Source organism: Lutra lutra, chromosome 1 (genome assembly GCF_902655055.1).
Source record: "Lutra lutra chromosome 1, mLutLut1.2, whole genome shotgun sequence".
In the NCBI taxonomy this organism is placed as follows: Eukaryota; Metazoa; Chordata; class Mammalia; order Carnivora; family Mustelidae; genus Lutra; species Lutra lutra.
In genome coordinates, this window is record NC_062278.1 from 112,315,911 (window position 1) to 112,338,980 (window position 23,070).

General features: G+C 41.0%; 1 protein-coding gene across 14 annotated transcripts in view; it reads left to right on the plus strand.

Moving 5' to 3' along the window:
- The window catches only part of LPP (LIM domain containing preferred translocation partner in lipoma), a 665,377-nt gene that overhangs the window by 637,698 nt on the left and 4,609 nt on the right, over positions 1-23,070 (plus strand). For all 14 annotated transcript variants that reach the window (XM_047732722.1, XM_047732758.1, XM_047732767.1 and 11 more), the window contains one exon: positions 17,263-17,441. In XM_047732722.1, the coding sequence (XP_047588678.1) occupies positions 17,263-17,441 (179 nt within the window). The remainder of the gene's footprint in view (positions 1-17,262; positions 17,442-23,070) is intronic.

Here is a 23,070-nt window from a genome sequence, read left to right on the forward strand (position 1 = left end):
TCCCCTCCATCTGGTTCTCTGGAGGTCTTGGAATCCAGGAAAGTGTTAGTTCACTGTGCTGAAATCCAAAAAAGACTGCTAAACTGTGAAAGAAAATTTGCATTCCAGAGACACTGGAAGAGTTAGTTCCCCGCCCTTTTGCAGCAGCGAAGAGAAAACATCTGTATTTTCTGTCCCCTTTGTCTTTCAGGAGTTACAGAATGGAAAACCCTGCACTCTTGTCTGTGCCTTTCATACTCCTTAATGTAAACCACTTTGGCCTCCTTGGGGGTAGAGAGAGGAACCAAAACATGGAATTATTTTATTTCTGGTGTCAGAAAATATTACAGCCAAGATACAGTTTAAGGGAAGTAAATCACTGCGCTGACTTCCCTTGTGCTCTTCAGGAGGCTGTGTTCTCGTGAATGGGTTCCAGAGCCAGGTGTTTGAAGTTCACATCAACAGTGCTCTGCTCTGAAGGAAACTACACAGTCACAACCATGATGTTGGCATGTCATTAATGGCCTTTCTAAGCGACGGTGCTGTCTTTTGTCTTCCATCGGCAGAAGTGTAATTAGAAGGGCTTGTTTTCAACAGAAGCCAAATCATTGCCAAATTTGTTCAACTGATCTCTAGAGGATCGAAGTTAGCTCATGGCCCTCTGGCTGTTCTCTTTGCCACTCCCAAGAGTTAGAGGCTTAAAGTTTTCCCTTTCTTTTGAAAGAGGATCAAGTTTGGTTCAAACAAGCTTTTCTGTCATCCCCAGGAGTACAAGGATAGACCTTCTGTGACCCCAGTTGTTTGGCTCAGACCACTTGTGGCTTGTTATAATTTAGGAAGTAATTGCAATTCATAAAGCCAGGTAGAAAATAAACATCTTGGCAGAGCTGAGTTTCAGGCACCTCTGAAGGGAGCCAGCACGTGAGCAGAATGATATTGGGAACATTTCTAGTCTCTGCTTGCAGATCCCAACTCTAATGGATGATTCACAATGGATTTAATTCTGATCTGAATTGTGCAGGCAGGCAGTCATTATTATGTATACATGTGGCTGAAAATATCATTACTTAAACCCCTGGTTTTAGGTTTGGCCCCTAGATGGGTCAGTTACCCACAGTCGACAAATGCTGTAAGTTAAAGACCATTGTCCTACCAGTGTTGTATAATGAATGTCAGATCATATGGGGTTTTTTAAGCGGAAAGTGTAGCACTATTTTTTTTTAGAAAGATACTTTTGCTGAGATGGACTCAAAGAACCAAGGGTTGGAAGAGACCTTAGATAATAGATTAATGTCATTTACTTCTCTCATTCAACCAACACTTTTTAGGTGGTTGGTGTGTGTTCAGCACTGCTCCAAGACTGTGAATGTTGTAGTGTCTCAAACAGACTTGTGGGGAAATGAACAATAAGCATATCAGCAACTAGATGCTCGAGGTGGTATCAGGCAGTGATAAGGGTATAAAGAAAGTAGCAAGGCAATGAGATAGAGTCTGGCTCAGGAGAGGGGGCTACAAATAGGGTGGTGATGGAAGGCCATCTGAAGATGGTTATGGAATTTCGGGTAGGTCTGTGGGAGTCATTGCTATTGGATGACTCTTTGGAATATTCCTTCCGAATCACTGATTCATTTCCTTAATTAAATATTTATTGAGCTTCTACTGTGTGCCAGCCATTTTGCAGTGAACTGGGGCTGAAGCAGTGAACAAGACAAAGAGCGCTGCCCTGTTGAAACTTCTCTTGGGTCCTCAAACCAATCACAGAGCTTCAGAAGACCAAGAGGTCTCCCTAATAAAGTCTCTTATCTTAAAGGTATAGGAATATAGGCCAGCAGAAGAAAATGCTTTCCACAAGCTCACTACCAGTGGCTGGGCTTCCAAAATTAGGCACAGCCCTTGCCTTAAGGTCATTTCTGTGTTACCATATTGTGCAGGGTTTCCATAAACATCGACTAAAGCAGTCCTAGTTTCAAATAGTGCTCGGGTTAGTGTTGTGATCCAGAATGAAATCGTTTTCCCCATGGAGACCTCCTGTCCACTGTAAATTGAGGGTAGTCAAGATGGCATCTCACAGGGACTTAGTTGAAGAGCCTGTGACAAACTACGCCATCCATGAGACTTGTGCATGCACACTTGAAATGTATAATAGCACTTATTAGGTGTCCCACATATGTAAATGAAAGAAAAATAGAACAACACAAAATTTCTGTTGAAAACAAAAGAAAAAGGGGAAAAAAGCACACTGTATTTTCCAAAACACAGTATGTGTGGGATTAAGGATGTCTACGTCTACATCTCATATTGTCTTCTCTCTGTAGTAAGAGCAATGGAAAGTAGGCTCCATTGACTAGTCAGAGACTAAAGAGCCAATAATTCCGGACAGTCCTCACATGGAATAGTAATTTTGCCCAGAGAAAAGAACTTTATAACAATATCTTTACATCTCTTTACATTCTTTTTTAATTGTTTTTTTTTATTTTAATTCCAACAGAGTTAACATCCAGTGTTATATTAGTTTCAGGTGTACAGTACTGTGGTCTGACAGTTCTGTACAGTACTCAGTGCTCATCATGGTAAGTGCCCTCTTTAATCCCCATCACCTGTGTCCCCCATCCCTTGACTCATGTCCCTTCTGGTAACCATCAGTATAGTTTGTTCTCTATAGTTAATCGTTACATTCTTAAGAGTACATTTTACATGTCTTATCTCATTTAATTATCAAGATTTTGTAAGATAGGACAATAATCAGTATCCCATTCTAATAGATGAAAAATTGACACTCAGATGGAATTTTGTTCAGGAAGCTGTGAAATTCCAGTTACTCCGTAAAGTGACTACCTCGGTGGAACCTATCTGAGTTCTATGCATAACCTCTATTTACAAGTTGCAAGTAGCAGGAATTATGAAACGCGAACCTAAGTCATCATGCCATGGCCTAGAATAGGATTAGCTCTCCGAGTCATTGGCCAGAGGGCCCCCATTCTTACCAGTGTGAGATGACCACGTTTTGACAATGGCGAAAATTCAAGTTATGTCATATACTCTGCTAATGATTTTTCATTTGTGATGTAAGTAATTTTGTCAACAGCTAACCAATATTAGTTTTCATATTCTTTTTTTTTTTTTTCAGCATAACAGTATTCATTATTTTTGCACCACACCCAGTGCTCCATGCAATCCGTGCCCTCTACAATACCCACCACCTGGTGCCCCCAACCTCCCACCCCCCACCCCTTCAAAATTCTCAGATCGTTTTTCAGAGTCCATAGTCTCTCATGGTTCACCTCCCCTTCCAATTTCCCTCAACTCCCTTCTCTCCATCTCCCCTTGTCCTCCATGCTATTTGTTATGCTCCACAAATAAGTGAAACCATATGATAATTGACTCTCTCTGCTTGACTTATTTCACTCAGCATAATCTCTTCCAGTCCCGTCAGTTTTCATATTCTTATTGCTAACAAGGGCCAGAACACCAAAGAGAAGTTTTGGTACTCCAGAACGTTCCAGCACGAGGTCTGGGAAAGAGTACCATACAGAACTAGGGCAATTGGGCCCTGAACTCAACTCTTTCCTTAGTTTACAACGTTAGGCATTTGGCTTCCTTGAATGCAGTGTCCTACTGTCTAAGGGGAGAGAGTGGAATGAGATGATTTTCATAATTTTTTTCAAGCCCAAGCAAACAATGTACTTATGAAAGGCTGTGGTACAGCAGTTCGCTAGAGAGTTGCAACTGCATTCTTTGTAATTCGCATTACATGAACTAGATAGAGATACTTAGGAGAAAATCAGGGGACAGTGTGAAGTAGAAGAATGAGCAACTTTATCTTTGAACTTAGAAGACATTGGTTCAAATCCAAGCACATTAATAGTCATGCAGCATATAACCAGAACAAGAGTTCTACCATTCTACCTGTTCTAACACATACTTTGTAAACTTTAAAAACTCAACCCAGGCAAGCTGTCAGTTTTCGTTTGGGGAGTGTAAAATAACATAAATTACTTTTAAGAAGGACTGAGAAATGTATAGGTTTAAGGTACAATAATGCTTACATAGAAGTAAGAACAACGTTTCCACAAAGTTCCTAGGAAGCAGGGGGACAATCTCTTAGGAATCTAGAAGCTTATTTGATATTACATTATTGAGTTGTCCCAGAGTGTCATACACAGGATTCCTTAAATAATCCATTTTTTAAAAGTAGAGATATGAAATTCTTTTATAATGTATAGAAGAATTGATGGTGAAGGACAAATTAGAAAAATTGAAATGTAATGCTTAGATATGGTAATTCAGCTAAGTGATCAAAGCATGCCAAGTTCATTAAATATATGTCCTAGGCCCTTAGAATCTGTAAAGAGGATGAACACAAAACTCATTAGTATAAAGCAGGCACCGGACACTTCCTTTCATATATGGATCTCACTTGATGCTCCCAGAACCGCACTATAGACACTTTCCCTCTTACTCAGTAGAGGAGGAAACAGAAGACCAACAAGGTTGGGACCACTGCCTGGTCTTCCCAGCCCAGGTTTCTCAAATCTTCACCACTTCTCTCACTGTGTATGACGGACTCTGTGTTCTGACTCTCTGTTCTGGTTCCTGAGATGACAAGTCCCGACAGACTGTACCTTGAAGGTGTTGTAAAGGCAAATCTGTGATCTGACTTGGCTGGGAAGGAAAGGAATTCTGTTCTTTTTTCCCCCCTCTCACAATAGTCTCCAAGGAGTGCCGTGTGATCTTTTAATTTTGCTCCTGGCATGAAGGTCTGGCACACTCATCAGGGCTCAGCCCCCTCTGCCTTCATCCTATGCCTCCAGGGTTATGAGACATTTAAGCCAAATGTTTAGGGAAAGCTAGCATACTACAAGAGCTGCACAGTTGAAGGTAAAATACCATGTCTCTAGGCCTTGAGGTATAGATAACTAAATGTCCTTTAAAGGGATTTTTTTTTAAATTTCCTAAAGCTCAGATCATCATCCCAAACTGAGTGCTTCAGAATAAGCAATGGGGCTTTATTTACTTTGTGGAGATGTGACTTGTGGCTCACGGCAAAATTGAGTAAAGTGACTTAATTGTTCTGATCTTTTTGTCCTTTCTGTCAGCCTTTTTTCTTGTGGTGTGAGGACATACTTCTTAATTTTAAATCCAGTTTATTTAGTCCAAATACACACAGACAACTTTGTAAGAAAATTTTTTTTTTCTAAATTCTACATGAATAGTGCTGCATGTCCTTTATTGATGTTAGTCTGACACAGATTTTGGTCTCCGATAGGGTTGAGTTTTCCTTCACCAGTGCTGCTCAATACACTGAGTCTGTCACAAACTCTTCCTGTGAAATGAATTTTGTTTCAATGGAGGCAGACCTGGGACTTAGATAATGAAAACTCTCCTTATAACACAACTTTAATTCCAAAGAGTGTTATAATGGCCTTTTTTTTTTTCAAGAGCCAACTCAAATCCCACCCAGACGGGTTCCCAGCATCACCTACCACCATCATGCTGCCTTTTCCTTCACCACTCAGAAGTAATTACTCTCTCCTCTGTGTTTCCATCACACATTACTCATTCCTCCATAATAGCAATGTGTTCTGCCCTTTGCCTCTAGTCAGTTATTTATAGAAGTGTCTGCTCCTCCCACTACATTGGGAACCTCTGAGGGCAGGGATGGTATCTTTGTTCTCTCTGCCTCTGTACCTGCCAGGACGTTGAACATTTTGTTCCCTTCTTTAGGCTTTCTGCAATGCTAAATTAAGTGGGAAGGCTGGCTGCTCTGCTCATCAGAAAATCATACAAGAAGTTTCTTTAAAGGGGATTGATAGGAAAGCTGAGGTAATACTGGCACTGGGTGCAAAGTGTTGTGCTCAAAAAAATTAGCGGAAATGGACAAAAAATAAGAAGGTTGAGCTCTTTTACTAAATTTCCAGCTCCATGTTTCATAGTTGTCACTTCTGTGTGTGTGTAGTAACACACATTACAAAAGAAAACACATTATAGGGTTTGATGCCATCTAATAAATTGACTTGGGAGTTTTTCTGTCTTTAAAAATTAGAATTCTCGGGGCGCCTGGGTGGCTCAGTGGGTTAAGCCTCTGCCTTCGGCTCAGGTCATGATCCCAGGTCCTGGGTTCGAGCCCCACATCGGGCTTTCTGCTCAGCGGGGAGCCTACTTCCTCCTCTCTCTCTGCCTGCCTCTCTGCCTACTTGTGATTTCTCTCTGTCAAATAAATAAATAAAATCTTTAAAAAAAAAATTAGAATTCTCATCTATAGAATAGGAATGTTGATTCTGATTCAAAAATCACAGTCGGATGACACTGGCCTTAGCATTATTATTCTCAATCTCTTTCTAAGCACGTACTAGATACAGATACAGAATTAAATTAAAACATAGATATAGGTGGGGGCACCTGGATGGCTCAGTCAGTTAAGGGTCTGAGTCTTGGTTTCAGCCCAGGTTGTGATTTCAGCAGTCGTGAGATTGAACCCCACACTGGGCTGCACGCTGCACGTGGAGTCTGCTTGAGATTCTCTCCCTCTCCTATGCCCCTCCTGCTCATGCGCCCCCCCCCCAAAATAAATAAATAAATCTTTACCAAAAAAAAAAATATACATATATACATATAGGTGAAGGACACTTGGAAAGTCAAAAACCTTTTAATAAGAAATGTGTGCCTCACTGGGTGGCAGAACCGTAGGGAAGCATTGTACCGTAGCATATTAGGAGAACTACCAAGGTAATATGATGTCTTCATTTATTGGGAAACCCAGAATACTGCCATCATTTGGGAAGTCTTCCTGATTATCAACATCAAGAAAAAATTAAAGGCGCACCTGGCTCCAGTGGGTTAAAGCCTCTGCATTTGGCTACGGTCATGATCCCAGGGTCCTGGGATCAAGCCCCGCATCGGGCTCTCTGCTCAGCAGGGAACCTGCTTCCCTTCCTCTCTCTCTCTCTCCCTGCCTCTCTGCCTACTTGTGATCTCTGTCTGTCAAATAAATAAATCTTAAAAAAAAAAAAAAAGAAAAAATTAAAAGTACACAATTAAGGTAGGGAATATAATTCTTGGAGTTTCAGCAGTGTCACTCTGGCATTTCCGTGATGTGCTGAGTCATAGCCCTCTTCTCCCCTTACTATACCACACCACTATCCCATTGGGAACAGCAACACTTCTGCTGTGCTTCATGACCTTCTTTACATCATGGCCCATGGGGGAAAGGATGGCATTCAGTCGGCATACTGGCATTGGTGGATGGGGCTTCTCCTAACCTAAGATGACCACTTAAGAACTATGGAAACCCCTGACCCGTGCTGCCCCCCCTAAATGTGGTACCCCTGGAAGCCAGTGAGGCACCCTGTGTCTTAGCCTGCCTACTGAGAATTGTTTTGCATGGTTAAATAGAATCCTTTTATTTTATGTAAAGTACATATCCAGAGTGTATTAAGCCATCATCTCACCAGTATTTGGGGAGCAGCAATTTTATGCAAGGATACTGTTGTAGATGCTGGGGATGCAACAGTGAGTTTTCTGTCTTACCCTATGGGAACCAGTGAAGTTGGCAAGAGGCAAACTGTGTTAATATCTTGACATGTTTCCTCTCTTTCTGTATATGTGGGTAACGTTTAAGTAGCCCGCCTGAATGCCTTATATTTGTGATACAGAGTGTGTCTTCTGAAATATGAACTAGGTATAGTGTGTTGGGACAGGGGATTAGCTACTGGAGGGAGAATTAGGAGACCAGTCTTCTAACCCCAAGTCTACTACTAGATGTTTCCCCTCTCTGTGCCTTAGTGTCTAGAATCGGATAGTTGGACTAGAATCATGGTTTTTAAACTGCACAGTGTGGAACCCCCACAGGCACCATCTTTTCATGTTCTTCATCCAGAAGGGATTTGGGACTGTTCTGGGTGTGCTTCCCTGGTAACTGTTGCCTGAAGTGATGGATATGGGAGAGGCAGGCAAGAGAGGGGAGCTCAAACTCCTGGGCAAGAGTCACCTCTAAAGGCCTAGTATCTTTGAACTCTTCTTTTTCCTTGTTATTCTTATCCCAACGAGACCAAAAGTGTATCTAGAAATGAGATATCACCCTCATTTTTTTCCAAGAGTCTTTTCTGTTTCAAAACTGCTTTTGTACCTAAAAAAACAATAAAGATTGAATATAAGATCACATTTTAATTTTATGAAATGAAAATTTTAACATTTCTAAATGGCAACACTTTAGTCTTCCGAACCTTCCAATAGTTACGTGCCTTGATTCGAAATACTCACCATTGAACATGTGTACACACCTATGCAATATGTAAATTTTAGAACTATTTTCCCTATCATCTAACTAGTAGCTAATGCTCCTGTTACCTATATGCTTCATTTATATTCAGATGATTCTTCTAGCTCTTCTGCCTGTGAATTAGACAAGTTATTTATACAGTACCCAAGGATAGAAAAGATACAACCAGATTGTATCTCTAATTTAAAAACAGTTACATTTGGGAGTTTCGTGTACAAGATTTGTTTGTGACTTTTATTTTTATTTTCACTTAACTTTTTGCTTTTAAGCACAATTGTATTGCCATCACTTGAGCAAAGTTTATAAGCTGTGCCTTTTGGTAGCTTTCTTGTTTTCTTCTGCTACTCTCACATCTCCCTTTAACCATACCTTCGTTGGAGTAACTGCCTAAGACATTTTCTAAAGATTCTAAAAAAAAATCCTCAAACAGTGCCTAGAATTTTTGAAAAAGAAAAGAAACCTAGACTCTTCATTCAGCTTTAGCTGTAAGGTGCTTCATAACTGGTCAGCAGTTGCCGACAGTGCATCAGGAACTATCAAGGTCCCGGGCAGGGACGGTTATGGTGTGGATGTGGTAGCACATGGCCCGGATCCTCCTTCAGGACTGAGGCTTTCCTTCCCCCCCTGCTAACTGTTGGTTGCGGAGTTCCTTCTCTGGTAAGTTGGAGGGAACCCCTTCACCCAAGATCACTCCTCCTCCTCGAGAGTCTCCTGTATCCATTGACTGGTTGATGCAGGGGGTATAAAGGCCCTACCCCCTTGTGTCAAGGAAGGACAAATGTGCAGAACCATCCTAACTCCAGAGTTCTCCAGGGAACTATGAGATGCCTTTGCTGTGACTGCATCGCAGTCCAGCTTCTTCCTCTGCCCAGGGGCTTCCTGCACTCTCCCACAGGTGTTGATCTCAAAGACACTCCTCACTAACTTCCCATGCGTAAATCTCTGTTTCAGAATCTATTTCCTAGGAAGCTCTACCTAGGACTGTGGCTCTATGCAGTGAGAGTGGGGTGCTCACAGTTTGGTAGCAGAGGTTGACATGAATCATGAATCCGAGTACGTTATATGGGTGTCATCAGAGAAGCATCATGTAGTCCTATGGGAGTAGAAGTGACTTATTTTGCTCGGGGTACAGCAGAGGGAGAATAAGAAGTGTTTTGCAGAGGAGGTGACATTTGAGCTTAACTTTGAAGAATGAATAAGTATTCGTTAGGCAAAGAAGGATGTGCGCTGTTCTGGGCTTGTGAAAGAACATAGCTTATTAAAGAGGTGGCAAAGAGCTCAGAGTGGCAGCTGGAAGGTTGGGTCCATTAGAGAGAGAAGCTGAGATGGATCCAGAGCCAGGTCATAAAACAGTCTATGGATCTGGATGGTTCTTAAGCTGGAGTATGTTCTTCCTTCCTAAACCCCCGCCCATTCCGCCATGATACCCCTACACACAAGATGCATTGAGTAGACATACAGATGCCTTTCTTTCACTTATTTGCTTGGAGACGTATTTCCATTTCCTTAAAAACTATTTTATTTATTAGCCATTTCATCTTAACTGACTTTAGAAAAGCCTTGTGTTTATGCAGAGAGGGCATCTTTTGGTTTGGTTGTAAAATAACCTTCTATAAGAAGACACAAAGATCTTTCTCTGCCATGTTTGAAATTCTACCAGTAGTCATTTCTGGACTCTCAAGTGGTTAAGACATAGTAAAGATTATACAGTCCAGGTTTCTAACACATGAACCCTCCTTTCAAACTTCAGACCAGAGGTCACCCAGTTGTTTCTAGTATACCTCTAGTAATGGAAACGTTGTTCTTTCCCTACTGTTTTTAATTCTGATCTATCACAGAGCAATAAAATTGTAGTTAGAATTAATCATTGGTTTGCAGTTGAGAAAACTGAGGTCTAGGGAGAAGAAAAGATTTACCCAAGGACCCATACAGTGGATGTTAATGAACAGTGCATATTCTTCATCTAGCAACTTTCCCTCCCTATGGCAACACAATTAATTCATCAGATCCATATCTGAGTGAGGGAGTTACAGGAACCTGGGGTAATAGTCTCTCCTCTGTCCCTAATGAACTCCGTGACTCACATCCAACTGTATTAGTGCTCTGGGTCTGCTTTTCACCTGTGAAATCAGAGACCTAGACTAGAGGAATTCCTTATTTCTTCCTCTCTAACATTGTAAAACTCCTTTACTATCTATCTATCTATCTATTTATTAGAATGCATCTTTTTTTTTTTTTTAATTTAAATTCAATGGAGGCACACCTGGGTGGTTTAGTCAGTTAAGTGTCCAACTCTTGGTTCTGGCTCAGGTCATGATCTTACAGGTCATGTGTTCAAGCCCGGCATCCCACGTCCAGCTCCATGCTCAGCAGGGAGTCTGCTTGAGAGTCTCTCCCTCTATCCCTACCCCCACTTGCTTGCTCGCTCTCTTTCTTCTGTAAAAAATAAATAAATAAATCTTTAAATTTAATTTAGTTAACATACAGTGTTTTCTTTGTTTCAGGGGTAGAATTTAGTGATTCACCAGTTGCATTTAACACCCAGTGCTCATTACATCACGTGCCCTCCTTAATGACCATCACCCAGTTACCCCATCCCCTTACCCCACTCCCCTCCAGGAACCCTCAGTTTGTTTCCTAGAGTTAAGAGTCTCGGGGTGCCTGGGTGGCTCAGTGGGTTAAAGCCTCTGCCTTCGGCTCAGGTCATGATTCCAGGGTCCTGGATCAAGCCCCACATCGTTCTCTCTGCACATTGGGGAGCCTGCTTCCTCCTCTCTCTCTGCCTACTTGTGATCTCTATCTGTCAAATAAATAATAGATAAAATCTTAAAAAAAAAAGAGTCTCTGTGGTTTGTCTCCATCTCTGATTTCATCTCACTTTATTTTTCCTTCCCATCCCCTATATTCATCTGTTTTGTTTCTGAAATTCCACATATGAGTGAAATCATGTGGTATTTGTCTTTCTCTGACTGATTTATTTTGCTTAGTGTAATACCTTCTAGTTCTATCCACGTCATTGTAAATGGCAAGATTTCATTCCTTTTGAGGGCTGAGTAATATTCCATTGTATATATGTGTGTGTATATATATATGTATATAATACACATATACTTGTGTATATATATACCACATCTTCTTTATCCATTCATCTGTCAATGGACATCTGGGTTCTTTTCATATTTTGGCTATTGTGGCCATTGCTGACATAAACATTGGGGTGCATGTGCCCCTTTGAATTACTATGTTCATAACCTTTGAATAATAATTATTATTATTGTTATTATTATTAAGTATAGCTGATATACAACGGTATATTAGTTTCATGTGCACAACATAATGATTCAAACTTCCAATTATAAAATAAAGTCATGGAAATGAAAAGTACAACCCAGGAAATGGAATCAATAGTACTGTAATAACTTTGTATTGATGACAGATGGTAACTACCCTTAACATGGTAAGGGTAAAGAGTCTTTATGTTCCTCAAAGAGAAGATGTGTCTATGGCTTCTAGTGGACCAGCTAGAGACTGAAAGGAGAAAGGTTCAGTAAAGGGAACTGGCTAGAGACGTTTTATATGACCTCCTCCACTATTTGCTAGCCCAAGCTTCCAGTCAGCCATATTCTTAAAACCTTCATTTTCTGATTTGCAGGCGTATTATAGTTGTCTCACTTTAGGTATCTTTTATACTATTCTTCCTTTGTAGCATAAACGTGCAGATAACCTGTCCTTTAAACAGTGCTTCCAGAGACCATAAAGTCTTTCCTTAGAAACTGACTCACCCTTATATGCTGCTGCTGGTTTTGAATAAATGGGCTAAATCTTGCAGCCAGGCCTCAGTGCAAACAAAAACATTCTCTGGTCAAACATTCTCTGGTTTGTTCGATTCCATTACAGGGCTGCCTTAAAAAAAAAAAAAAAATGGTTAAAAGCCACAAAGAGCAAAACACAAGCTCTGGGAAGACAGTTTGCAGCCACATAAGCTCAGATCACCAGGATAGAGAAAAAGCAGGGCCCTCATTGTCCAGAGGGTCATTTTCTCCAGACTTTCATCTTACGTTCTTCTGCTATTTTAATTTCACCACTTCAAAATGGGGGGAAAATAGGTTAATAGTTTCCATGAGTTTAGACTGTGACCAGAGGCATACTAAGCAATTTCAGAACCTCCAGCAACCACAGCTTTGAGGAGAAGATGGGGATGAATTTACCAATTCATTTTGGGATGGATTCCAGAGTCAGGAGAGTCAAACCAGTCCAGTAATGCCCGGGTAGGATATAAATAATATTCCTTCATTCATTCTTTCTGCACACATTCATCCTAGGGTTAATTTTATTCCAGGTAAGATACTGGGTGTAGTATGAGACTGCAAAACACATCCTTAAGACATTGTCTCCGAGGCCTGCATTACTCTGATACCAAAACCAGATTAAGACACCCCCCCAAAAGGAAACTACAGACCAATATCACTGATGAACACAAATATAAAAATCCTCAACAAAACATTAGCAAATTAAATCCAACAATACATGAAAAAAAATCATGACTATGATCAAGTGGAATTTATTCCTGAGTTTCAAGGGTGTTTCAGTATTCACAAATCAATCAATGTGATATAGCATATCAACAAGAAAAATGTTAAAAACTATATGGTCATTTTGATAGATGCAGAAAAAGCATTTGATAAAGTACAACATTCATGATAAACACCTTCAAAAAAGTTGGCTTAGAGGGGACATACCTCAATATACTAAAGGCCATAGATGAAAAACCCACAGTTAACATCATACTGAATGGTTAAAAAAAAAAAACCTGAGAATTTTTCCCCTAAGATCAGGAACAAGACTACAATGTCTACTCTCACCACTTTTATTCAACATAGTACTAGAATTTCTAGTGACAGCACTCAGACAAGAAAAAGTAAAGGCATCCAAATTGGTAAGGAAGAAGTAAAAGCTTGACAACTTGCCGATGACATGGTACTACATACATAGAAAGCCCTAAAGACTCCACCAAAACACTACTAGAACTGAAAAATAAATTCCATAATGTCACAGGGTGCAAAATCAATATGCAGAAATCCATTGCATTTCTAGATACTAATAAGGAAGCGACAGAAAGAGAAATTAAGAAAGCAACCTATTTACAATTGCACCAAAAATAATGAAATACCTAGTAATAAACTTAAACCAAGGAGAAAAAAACCTGTACTCTGTAAACTACATCACTGATGAAAGAAATTCAAGATAACACAAATAGAAAGATATTCCATGCTCATGGATTGAAAAAACAAATATTGTTAAAATGTCCATGGTCCCCAAAGCAATCTACAGATTTAATACAATCCCTATCAAAATACTAACAGCATTTTTCACAGAACTAGAATAAAAAATCCTAAAATTTATATGGACCACAGAATACCCCAAACAGCAACAGCAATCTCGAGAAAGAAAAAACTGTGTTGAAGTTATCACAGTTCCAGATTTCAAATTATACCACAGAGCTGTAGTAATCGGAACAGTATGGTACGGCGTAAGAATAGACACACAGATCAGTGACACAAGATAGAAAGCCCAGAGACAAAGCCACAAGTACATGGTCAATTAATCTTTGACAAAAAGGCAGGAACATGTAGTGGGAAAGTCTCTTCAAAGGCAGGAATATGCAGTGGGAAAAGTCTCTTCAAAAATTCTCTTCGAATGGTATTGAGAAAATTGCTACACGCAAAAGAATGAAACTAGACCACTTTCTTACACCATACACAAAAATACACTCAAAATCGATTAAAGACCTGAATGTGAGACCTGAAACCATAAAAATCCTAGAATAGAGCATAGGCAGTAATTCCTCTGATATTGGCCATACCAATATTTTTCTAGATATGTCTCCTGAGGCAAGGAAAATAAAAGCAAAAATAAGCTGTTGGGACTGTATCAAAATAAAAAGCTTCTGCACAGCGAAGGAAACAACAAAACTAAAAGACAACCTACTAAACATGAGAAGATATTTGCAAATGAACATACCCAATAAAGGGTTAGTATCCAATATATAAAGTATACAACCCAACACACACACAAATGCACACACACACACTAATCCAATTAATAAATGGGCAGAAGGCAAGAAGAGACATTGCTCCAAAGAATATATCCAGATGGCCGACAGAAAAGATATTCAACATCACTTACCGTCAGGGAAATGAAATTCTAAACTGTTATCAGAATGGCTAAAAATTGAAAACACAAATCATTGGCAAAGATTTGGAGAAAAAGGGACCCTTGTGCATTATTCGTTAGAATGCAAACTGGTGTGGCCACTATTGAAAATAGTAGAGATGGTCTCCAAAAAGTTAAAAATAAGAACTATCCTGAGATCCAGTGGCACACTACTGAGGTTTTTACCCAAAAAATACAAAAACACCAGTTTGAAAGGATACATGATTCCACATGTTTATTGCAGCATTGTTTACAACGGCCAAATTACAGAAGCCCCCAAGTCCACCAATAGATGAATGGATAAAGAAGATATGGTGTGTGTGTGTGTATACACACACACACACACACACACAGTGGAATATTACTCAGCCACAAAAAAAGGAATGAAATCTTGCCATTTGTGACAACATGGATGAAGTGAGAGTGTATAATACTAAGCAACATAAGACAGTGAAAGAATAACAAATACCATATGTGGAATTTAAGAAAGGAAGCGAATGAACAAAGGGAAAGAAAGTAAGAAACCAAGAAACAAGACCCTTAACTCTAGAGGACAGACTGATGGTTACCAGAGGCAAGGTGGGTAGGGGGATGGGTGAAATAGGTGACAGGAATTAAGAATTCACTTATCGGGGCGCCTGGGTGGTTCAGTGGGTTAAAGCCTCTGCCTTCTGCTCAGGTCATGATCCCAGGGTCCTGGGATCGAGCCCTACATCAGGCCCTCTGCTCAGCAGGGAGCCCATTTTCTTCTCTCTCTCTGCCTGCCTCTCTGCCTACTTGTGATATCTGCCTGTCAAATAAATAAAATCTTTAAAAAAAAAAAAGAATTCACTTATCATGATGAGCACTGTGTGATATAGAATCACTGTGATAGATAGAATCATTGAATCACTATATTGTACGCCTGAAACTAATAAAACACTATGTTAACTGCCCTGGAGTTAAAATTTTAAACTTTAAAAAGAAAGACATGGCCCCTTCCCTTAAAGAAATTAGTTTCCACAAATGTGCCAATAACTTTTTTAAGACTTCATTTATTTATTTGTCAGAGAGAGAGACTGAGCAAGCATAAGCAGGGGAGAGCAGCAGGCAGAGGGAGAAGCAAAGGGGGACTCGATCCCCGGTCCCTGGTATCATGACCTAAGCCAAGGACAAAACCTTAACTGCCTGAGCCACCCAGGCGCCCCACAAATAATTTTAATACAGCGGACACTGTAATGCTATAAGCAATTTTAATTAAGTGCTTGGGAAGGGTAGAGGAAGAAGGTGTTGATTGGAAATGAAGGCATCCAGGAAGGCTTCACTGGCAAGTTGCCTTCTGATTTATACCTTGAAAGGGCAAAATGACAAACTCTGGTTCATACTTGGCATTAGCCTGTGCACAGAAGCATGGGAGTTTCCTACAGGTTTGTTTTTTTTTTTTTTTTTTTTTTTCCTACAGGTTTGAATAAGAGTGAGCAGTCTGAGACATTAGGAAAACCTGACCCTAGAAACGGAGGTTGGATGTCAGTTGAGGAATGAGGGCTTTTCACATTGTAGAGCCATAGAAGTTTTTGGTAGCAGCAATGTGACTTGGTCACATCTGTGTTTTAGAAAGGAAACCAAAAATCATTTTGGGGATAAGGAGTTATAGTGTTATAGGAGTTACAGTGTTATAGGAGGAGAAATGCAAACGAGGAAGCCAGTCAAAGACTGTTGCTGTGGTGGAGACATCAGCATTGATGCCTACAGGCATTTAAAGGTTCTTGTGAGAGGGCAATTCCAGTTCTGCATCTTTCTAATCAGACCCCCTTCTCAGGTTTATTCTGGATTGTAAACTCCCCATCAGTCCAGACATCTCACTTGGAATATAGCATATTACATGGGAAACATAGTTGTTTGGTAAGACAGCATGGGATTCTAGGGAAGGATAGAAAGTTAATAGCAAATTTTATCAGTCTTTTGGAGTCCTGACTCAATATGTTGTATCCTTTTGTGGGAGCGTTTTTGTTTTTCATTTTTAAAGTTCAGCATATTTTTTTAAGCCAGAGAAATTGACTATCATAATTCACTTATCATAACAGGAGCCCCTCTAGATTCAACATTTCTATCAAGAGTTCACAACACTGAACTTGGAGGTGGTGTTTGAATCAAGGCTTAAAATAATCAGTAGCCTCATTGATGATGAGCTCTGATGGGGCTCTGCACCCAGCATGCTCTGTGTATGTCTGTCATCAGGCAGACCACTCTAAAATCTTAAGGTCCTTGGTGACCCTACCAGGTTTTTGATGACTAATCAGGTTTCAAAACAGTCACGTGTTCTTCCAGCGGAGAACCTGGGTTATGTAGTTCAGGTCAGGGGTCCAGAAACTGCAGCTGTGAGCTAACTCTAGCCTGCTTTTGTAAATAAAGTTTTATTGGAACAGGTCATGCCCATCTGCTTAGTACTGTTTACAGCTGCTTTCACCCTATGACAGCAGAACTGAAATGCTGCACCAAACTCAGAAATACTTACTCTCTGTGCCTTCACAGGAACATTTGCCATCAACCCTGCAGTAGTGGTGGAAAAGGGAGAGAAGTCAGAAGACATGTGTTCTAAATCCTAGATTTGCCACCACCTCCCTGCATGAATTTAAAAAAGACACTTGATCTATTTCACACGTTTCCTTATTGCGCACTCTGCCTTCTTCCAGGTACTGTGATAGGCACACGAGCCAATGTGTCTGTAAGGTGCTAGTCATGCTATAAGGGACTATATACTTGGAGCACTGCAAGTCGCAACCTGACACTGGCTTGTCTCTTTCCCTCCCCAGAATACCCTGGAGCAGTGCAGCGTGTGCTCCAAGCCCATCATGGAGCGGATTCTGCGAGCCACCGGGAAGGCCTATCATCCTCACTGCTTTACCTGTGTGATGTGCCACCGCAGCCTTGATGGGATCCCATTCACCGTGGACGCTGGTGGCCTCATTCACTGCATTGAGGACTTCCACAAGTAGGCGGTCTGCTTTGTTCCCTCAAGCCTGCCAGTCCCCTCTGGAATCTGTTCTCACAGCCTCATATCTGGGCCATCCGTTCTCCTCTGTCAAAGCTGTAGAATCCCAGGATTTGGTGGGACCTTAAGAAGGGCTTGTTTATCCCCCTCTCCTAATGCAGGAATGGGTATCACTTAATCCAGCTGTCCTCCAGCCTTGTTTCTGCCTACAGGCTGCCCTGGGGCTTATCTGTCACATCTTTGTGCGGCTCTGATACTAAGAACGTTGACTCAGCTGCAGAATATGTGTATTGGAAAGAGGAAGGATCCTAAGGTAGACTTCCCTGGCCTATACATGAGCAAGATGTGTTACAGTAGACAAATTGCTGAATGTCTTGGAGCTTTTCAGTCTGCTCATTAGAACAGAGCCTGTCTTAAAGCTCCCCAGGTGTGACAGTCCAAGGTTCTCTCTAGAGCCGTCCTCTATATCTTTGCCAGTCTGCAGAGGGGGGTAATATGGAGAGGGCAATGGACACAGAACAGTTCACTCCCTCTTCCTAGGGCAAGCCCCTCACATTTTGGGGTCATTTTCCTGTCATTAGCAACACATTCACATCATCCCATAACCTGTTTCCCGACCCAGGCCTTCTCTTTCTCAGGACACTTTCTAATAACATTAATGAATGTAGTCTTGTGGAGTCTTTTGAGGAAGATTAGGAAGTCAACTCTCAAGGTCAAGACCACTTACTCATGGGCCTGGAAAAGATGTGTCCTTATTCAGTTTTCTCATTCGTTGGGCCCTCTTTCCTCTGTCATAGCTGGGGTTTTCTTGAAAATTGTACAATTTTGTGTTTTGCTTCTGTTTATTTGGCCCCTTTCTTAGTTGATGAGATCTGTTGCATATATTTAGAAATGATAGGAAAGCCACAGTGGAGATCTACAAGCTGCTGGAACAGAGGCTTTCTGGCTTCCTTGCTGGGCAGTCTGGGTCTTTGAGGACAGTCTGAAGCTCTCCCAGAGATAAAGCTCACGTGACTCCCCAGTTTGGGTCTCCGTTTTATGACCTCCAGATGTGTAGTCTTGCGGGTTAATTTTCATCGCTCTGTTGATTGTCAACAATCAGGAGGAACTTGCCACAGGCAGTTTGGGGACCTGAGACTCCTCTATTTTAAAAGTGAATTTCCTGACCACTTTCCAAGTAGCAAAGAAATTGAAAAACCTCACCAAAAGACGTGAGGCTGAATGAATTAAAAAAAAACTCCCAGAGGCAGGAATTCTCAACCTGAATTAGACAAGTAAGGGCTCACTTTGAAAGGGCAGTCACAGCATAAATTGTACTTCACGTTATTGATATTTTTAGCTTGTAATTACACATTAAAAAAAAAAAAACCTGCATCTATTTAAGGGAAGTGAAAAGATACCGATGGGGAGTGTGTTTCTGTCACGGTTTCTCTCCTTTCTTAGACGTACCCTAATCCAAGGAGGACGGGTAGATGTAATCAGAGCACACATGTTTCTGTTGCTTGGAAAAGACTGATCTATTACACCCCCCAATTAAAACAGGAAATCAATTCTGACAAATGGAAGTTTATATCTCTGCCATTTATCTTTCATTTCTAAGAGTGAGGAGCATAATTAGAGACTTGGGACTGGTGACATAAGTGTGTGGGTCTGAACACTCCAGACAAGCAGTCTTAGCAGCTAAAAGGGAAGAACCATCTCTGAGCCCCCAGCTCCACCGCCAATTCAATGGCATGTTAAGACACAGATTATTTTTTTTAAAATAATGTTGTCTTGATGATTGGCAGGTATGTAGTGGGGAAAGCTTTTTGATCTTTTTACCATTTCCCAAAGGAAAATTAGAGATACATTTTACAGAATTCTGTTTGTGAGCCTTGAAAGTACTAGAACACAAAGCAGCTAAAAGCCCCACCCAGGGTAGGCATTGCCAGGCTAACGAGAGAGTACACTGGGGGATACAACCTCCTTCTGCAGACTGTTTTGGGCGGTCTTGATTCTTGGTCTCACTCTATGAGCTTTTAGGAGGTATCTTTCAATTCAATTCAACCACGTCTACAAAGAGCCCTCTATGTGCTCAGTGCTAAAGGAGAGAGATCCAAAGAGAGAAATTGCAGGGGTAGAAAATGCACAGACATGGAGAGAAAAGCCCCTGTCAGCAAGGAGCTTGCCAGGAGGAGGGGGAGAATAAGCACAGAGTATGTGTGATATCAGGCAGAAGGGGCCAGACACAATGAGACAGGCAGAGGCAAAAGCTTGAGCTGTCAGAGTCAGAGAAGATTACTTGGCCCTGAGATCTGGGGAGGCTTCTGGAAGCAGAATTTGAAGAGCATTTTAAGTGAGAAATGGAGATTCCTGACAGCAGGAACAACTCAGGAATAAAGAAGGGCACAAAGTGAGGAAGGGCTTCTCTAATTCATGGAAGGTTTGCTTGGCTGTAACTAGAGCAGCCTGGGAGTGGAAGTCACTGTGAGACACAGAAGGCCCATGAGAAGGGATTCATCTCGCCTGCTTAGCATCCTGTCTTCTAAACCAGTGCTTCCCAAATGTTAATGTGCTTACAAGTCACCTAGGGATCTTGTTAAACTGCAAATTCTAATTCAGTAGGTCTGGGGTGGGACCTACAATTCTGCATTTCTGACAAGCTCCCCGGTGGTCTTGGACTGCACGGTGAGTAATAAGCTTCCCAAATACTATTTTTGAGGCCTTGTAAATGGGCCATCCCCTGCATAACTACCTTCAGTCAAGGTTGGCCCAAGTCCTCCATCCTATTAGGTCTACCCACTCTTTTCCCATATGTTATTTCAGATGACTGCTCAAACTAGTTCCCTGGCAAACTGACTGTATCCACCCTCATCCACACACACGCACACACACACACACACACACACACACACCAGACACCAAACACACTTTTGCATTTCACTTAAATAGCCATCTTTCAAGCCCCAGCTCATTTACCACCTCCTCTGAGAACAGTTCCCTGACCTCAACCCCTCCCTATCCCCCTGTATGAATTTATATCTCTCTATGTTCTGTAGAATTTTGTAAATCGGGTATACCTAGTACTTAACCATAGCCTGGTTAGTAATAAAGAATATACATACACGCACCCAGTTTTACATATCTTTACATATTGCATTTTTGCAATATGACAGGATGTGTACATCTCGACTAATAGAACAAATGCAGAAGTATATAGAACTGCCTCACCAGTAGGACTGCTGGAGCCCTAGTTTATTTCTGTATTCCCAGTGCCAGGACAGAGAGCTCAGAAAAGCCGGCTTATTTAGCTGACCCTTTCATTGCGTTGATCCTTTATTTCACTATCCATGCTTTCTTATCAGAGACATTACACCCATCCACTTATTTGTCTAATCAGCACCCGTTTGTTGATTGCCAGAAATGTGCCAGGATAAAGATGATGAAGACCGGCCCACTCTGAGCCTTGGCTCCTGTGGCTATGAAGCAGAAATGTTAAAAAAAAAAAAAAAACTATTTCTTCATAATGTTGCTGTCAGTTAAAAAAATGAGGTCAAGTGCACAGAGTGCTTAACAAGGCTTGGCACATAATCAGCACACAATATATGGTAGCTGTTTCAACCATCAAAACTGTTTTTTTTTTCTCAAATTTATTATTATTATTATTATTATTATTATTATTATTATTATTATTATTGTCTGCTTAGTGAGCTGAGCCTTGAAACAGACCAACTGGGATTTAGAAAAGTCTTCAAAATGCCGGCCAAAGAACACTGTGGGGACTGTGGAAACCACTTCCTGTCTCTTCACTTTGTTTTTTCCCATCATGGAAATGAGGCCAATCGGTAGGAAGGAATCATGACTCAGCGAGAATACAGTTTATGCCGTTCCAAAGAGGAAGGACCTTGAGGTTGAACATGAAGCTCCAAGTAACATCTTTTTATAGAGCAATATGGCAGACACTTCATTTCATTAGATAGAGCCTGAAATTCTGTTGTTTGCCCTGGTGTTAGGAGTTGTTTCCGGACATTCAGAGATGGAGCAAAACCTGCCAGCTAGAAACTCACAGTTCAGTGGTCCCCAAAGATATGCAAACAATCACGACTAAAATAGGCAAATTCAGTGAAAGATCGTTTATCCTAAAGACGTAAGTGATTGTGGCTGAGGAAAAAGGAGCAGGCTCACAGTTCAATGATGGGCCAAGACATGCTTCTGACCTCACAGACTACAGTCTCGATGGGCGTGGGGAAAGGAAAGTCTGCACGCTGGATTCCAGAAGCTTATTTCACTACTGGTGACCCAGATTCAAAAATAATCAGGTAGTCCAAAGCATTTTTTTTTTTTACCACTGGGTGTAAATTTCTCGCATAAAATGCCAATTATAACAACTCTGATTACTGCTGCAGTTGTACCATGATCCTTTTAATTTTTCTTTCATAGCAATCAATTGATCTGCTGCTTAATTCATATTTATTTAGATCGCAGCCACACAGATGCCTTTTGGGCGCTGCCAAGAAAATTAATATGTACATATAGAGTATAATGTATGTAAAAATGCTTTGACACCCATAAAGTGCTCTGCAAAGTATTCGATTACTATCATTATTTCTTTTAAGTCTCGCTACAAATAGATAAATTTTAACGTCATTAATCTCAAAACCATTACCATGAAAAAAACCGGCTCGCTCAGTCTGTTTGTCTTTTTTTTTTTCCCTCCATCTCTTCAGTTTTTAATCCATGGCCATTTCAAATCATGTCTCATTTCACACCTTCCCAAATGCCACCCCTAATTTCCAGGAGATACAGATGAACGCACAGCCTGTATTTGCAGCCTCTTAATCTGTTATGAGAGACAAATTTTAGGGCCGTAGATCGTATTAAGGAATAGTAAGAGATCAGGAAATATTAAGATTCCTCACCAACAATTAGTCTCAAAACCAAATGTATGTGTATGCGTGTCTACACGTGGAAGTGTTTACACCTTTTGGAAGTGTTAAGACCCTCTAAAGAATAAAGAACTTGGGGCACCTGCATGGCTCAATGGGTTAAGCCTCTGCCTTCAGCTCAGATCATGATCTCAGGGTCTTGGGATTGAACCCCACATTGGGCTCTCTGCTCAGCGGGGAGCCTGCTTCCCCCCTTCTCTCTCTGCCTGCCTGCTTGTGATTTCTCTCTTTGTCAAATAAATGAACAAAATCTTAAAGAAAAAAAAAAAGAATAAAGAACTTGATGGCTTTGGAACTTTTTTTCTTTTTAAACCACAGTTTAACACAACTGAAACGTAGGAAGTGCAGACTTGGTCATAGTGAGTTTGGTGTCAAGTTTGGTGTATTCAGACTGGCTACCCTCTGCTGTTTTGACAAGGTGTGTGGTTGAGGTTTCTTGTGTTAATTCCTAGAGCTCAGTTTGAGAGAAAGAGGCTCTAGTAAGTGAGAATGACACAGTTAACAACCTCAGAATATTTGTGTAGGGCCTGGGGAGCAAGTACACAAGTCTAGAAGCAAAAAGTCAAGCAAGACAAAGTCAAGCAAAGGAAACAAGTAAGGGCCCCAGGCCCCTTCCCTAGCCCAGGGTCGGTGTGTGCAATCTATCCATCAGCGAACTTCATGTCACACATCAAGTGGCCAGGAGCTCCTAGAAGCACTTCATG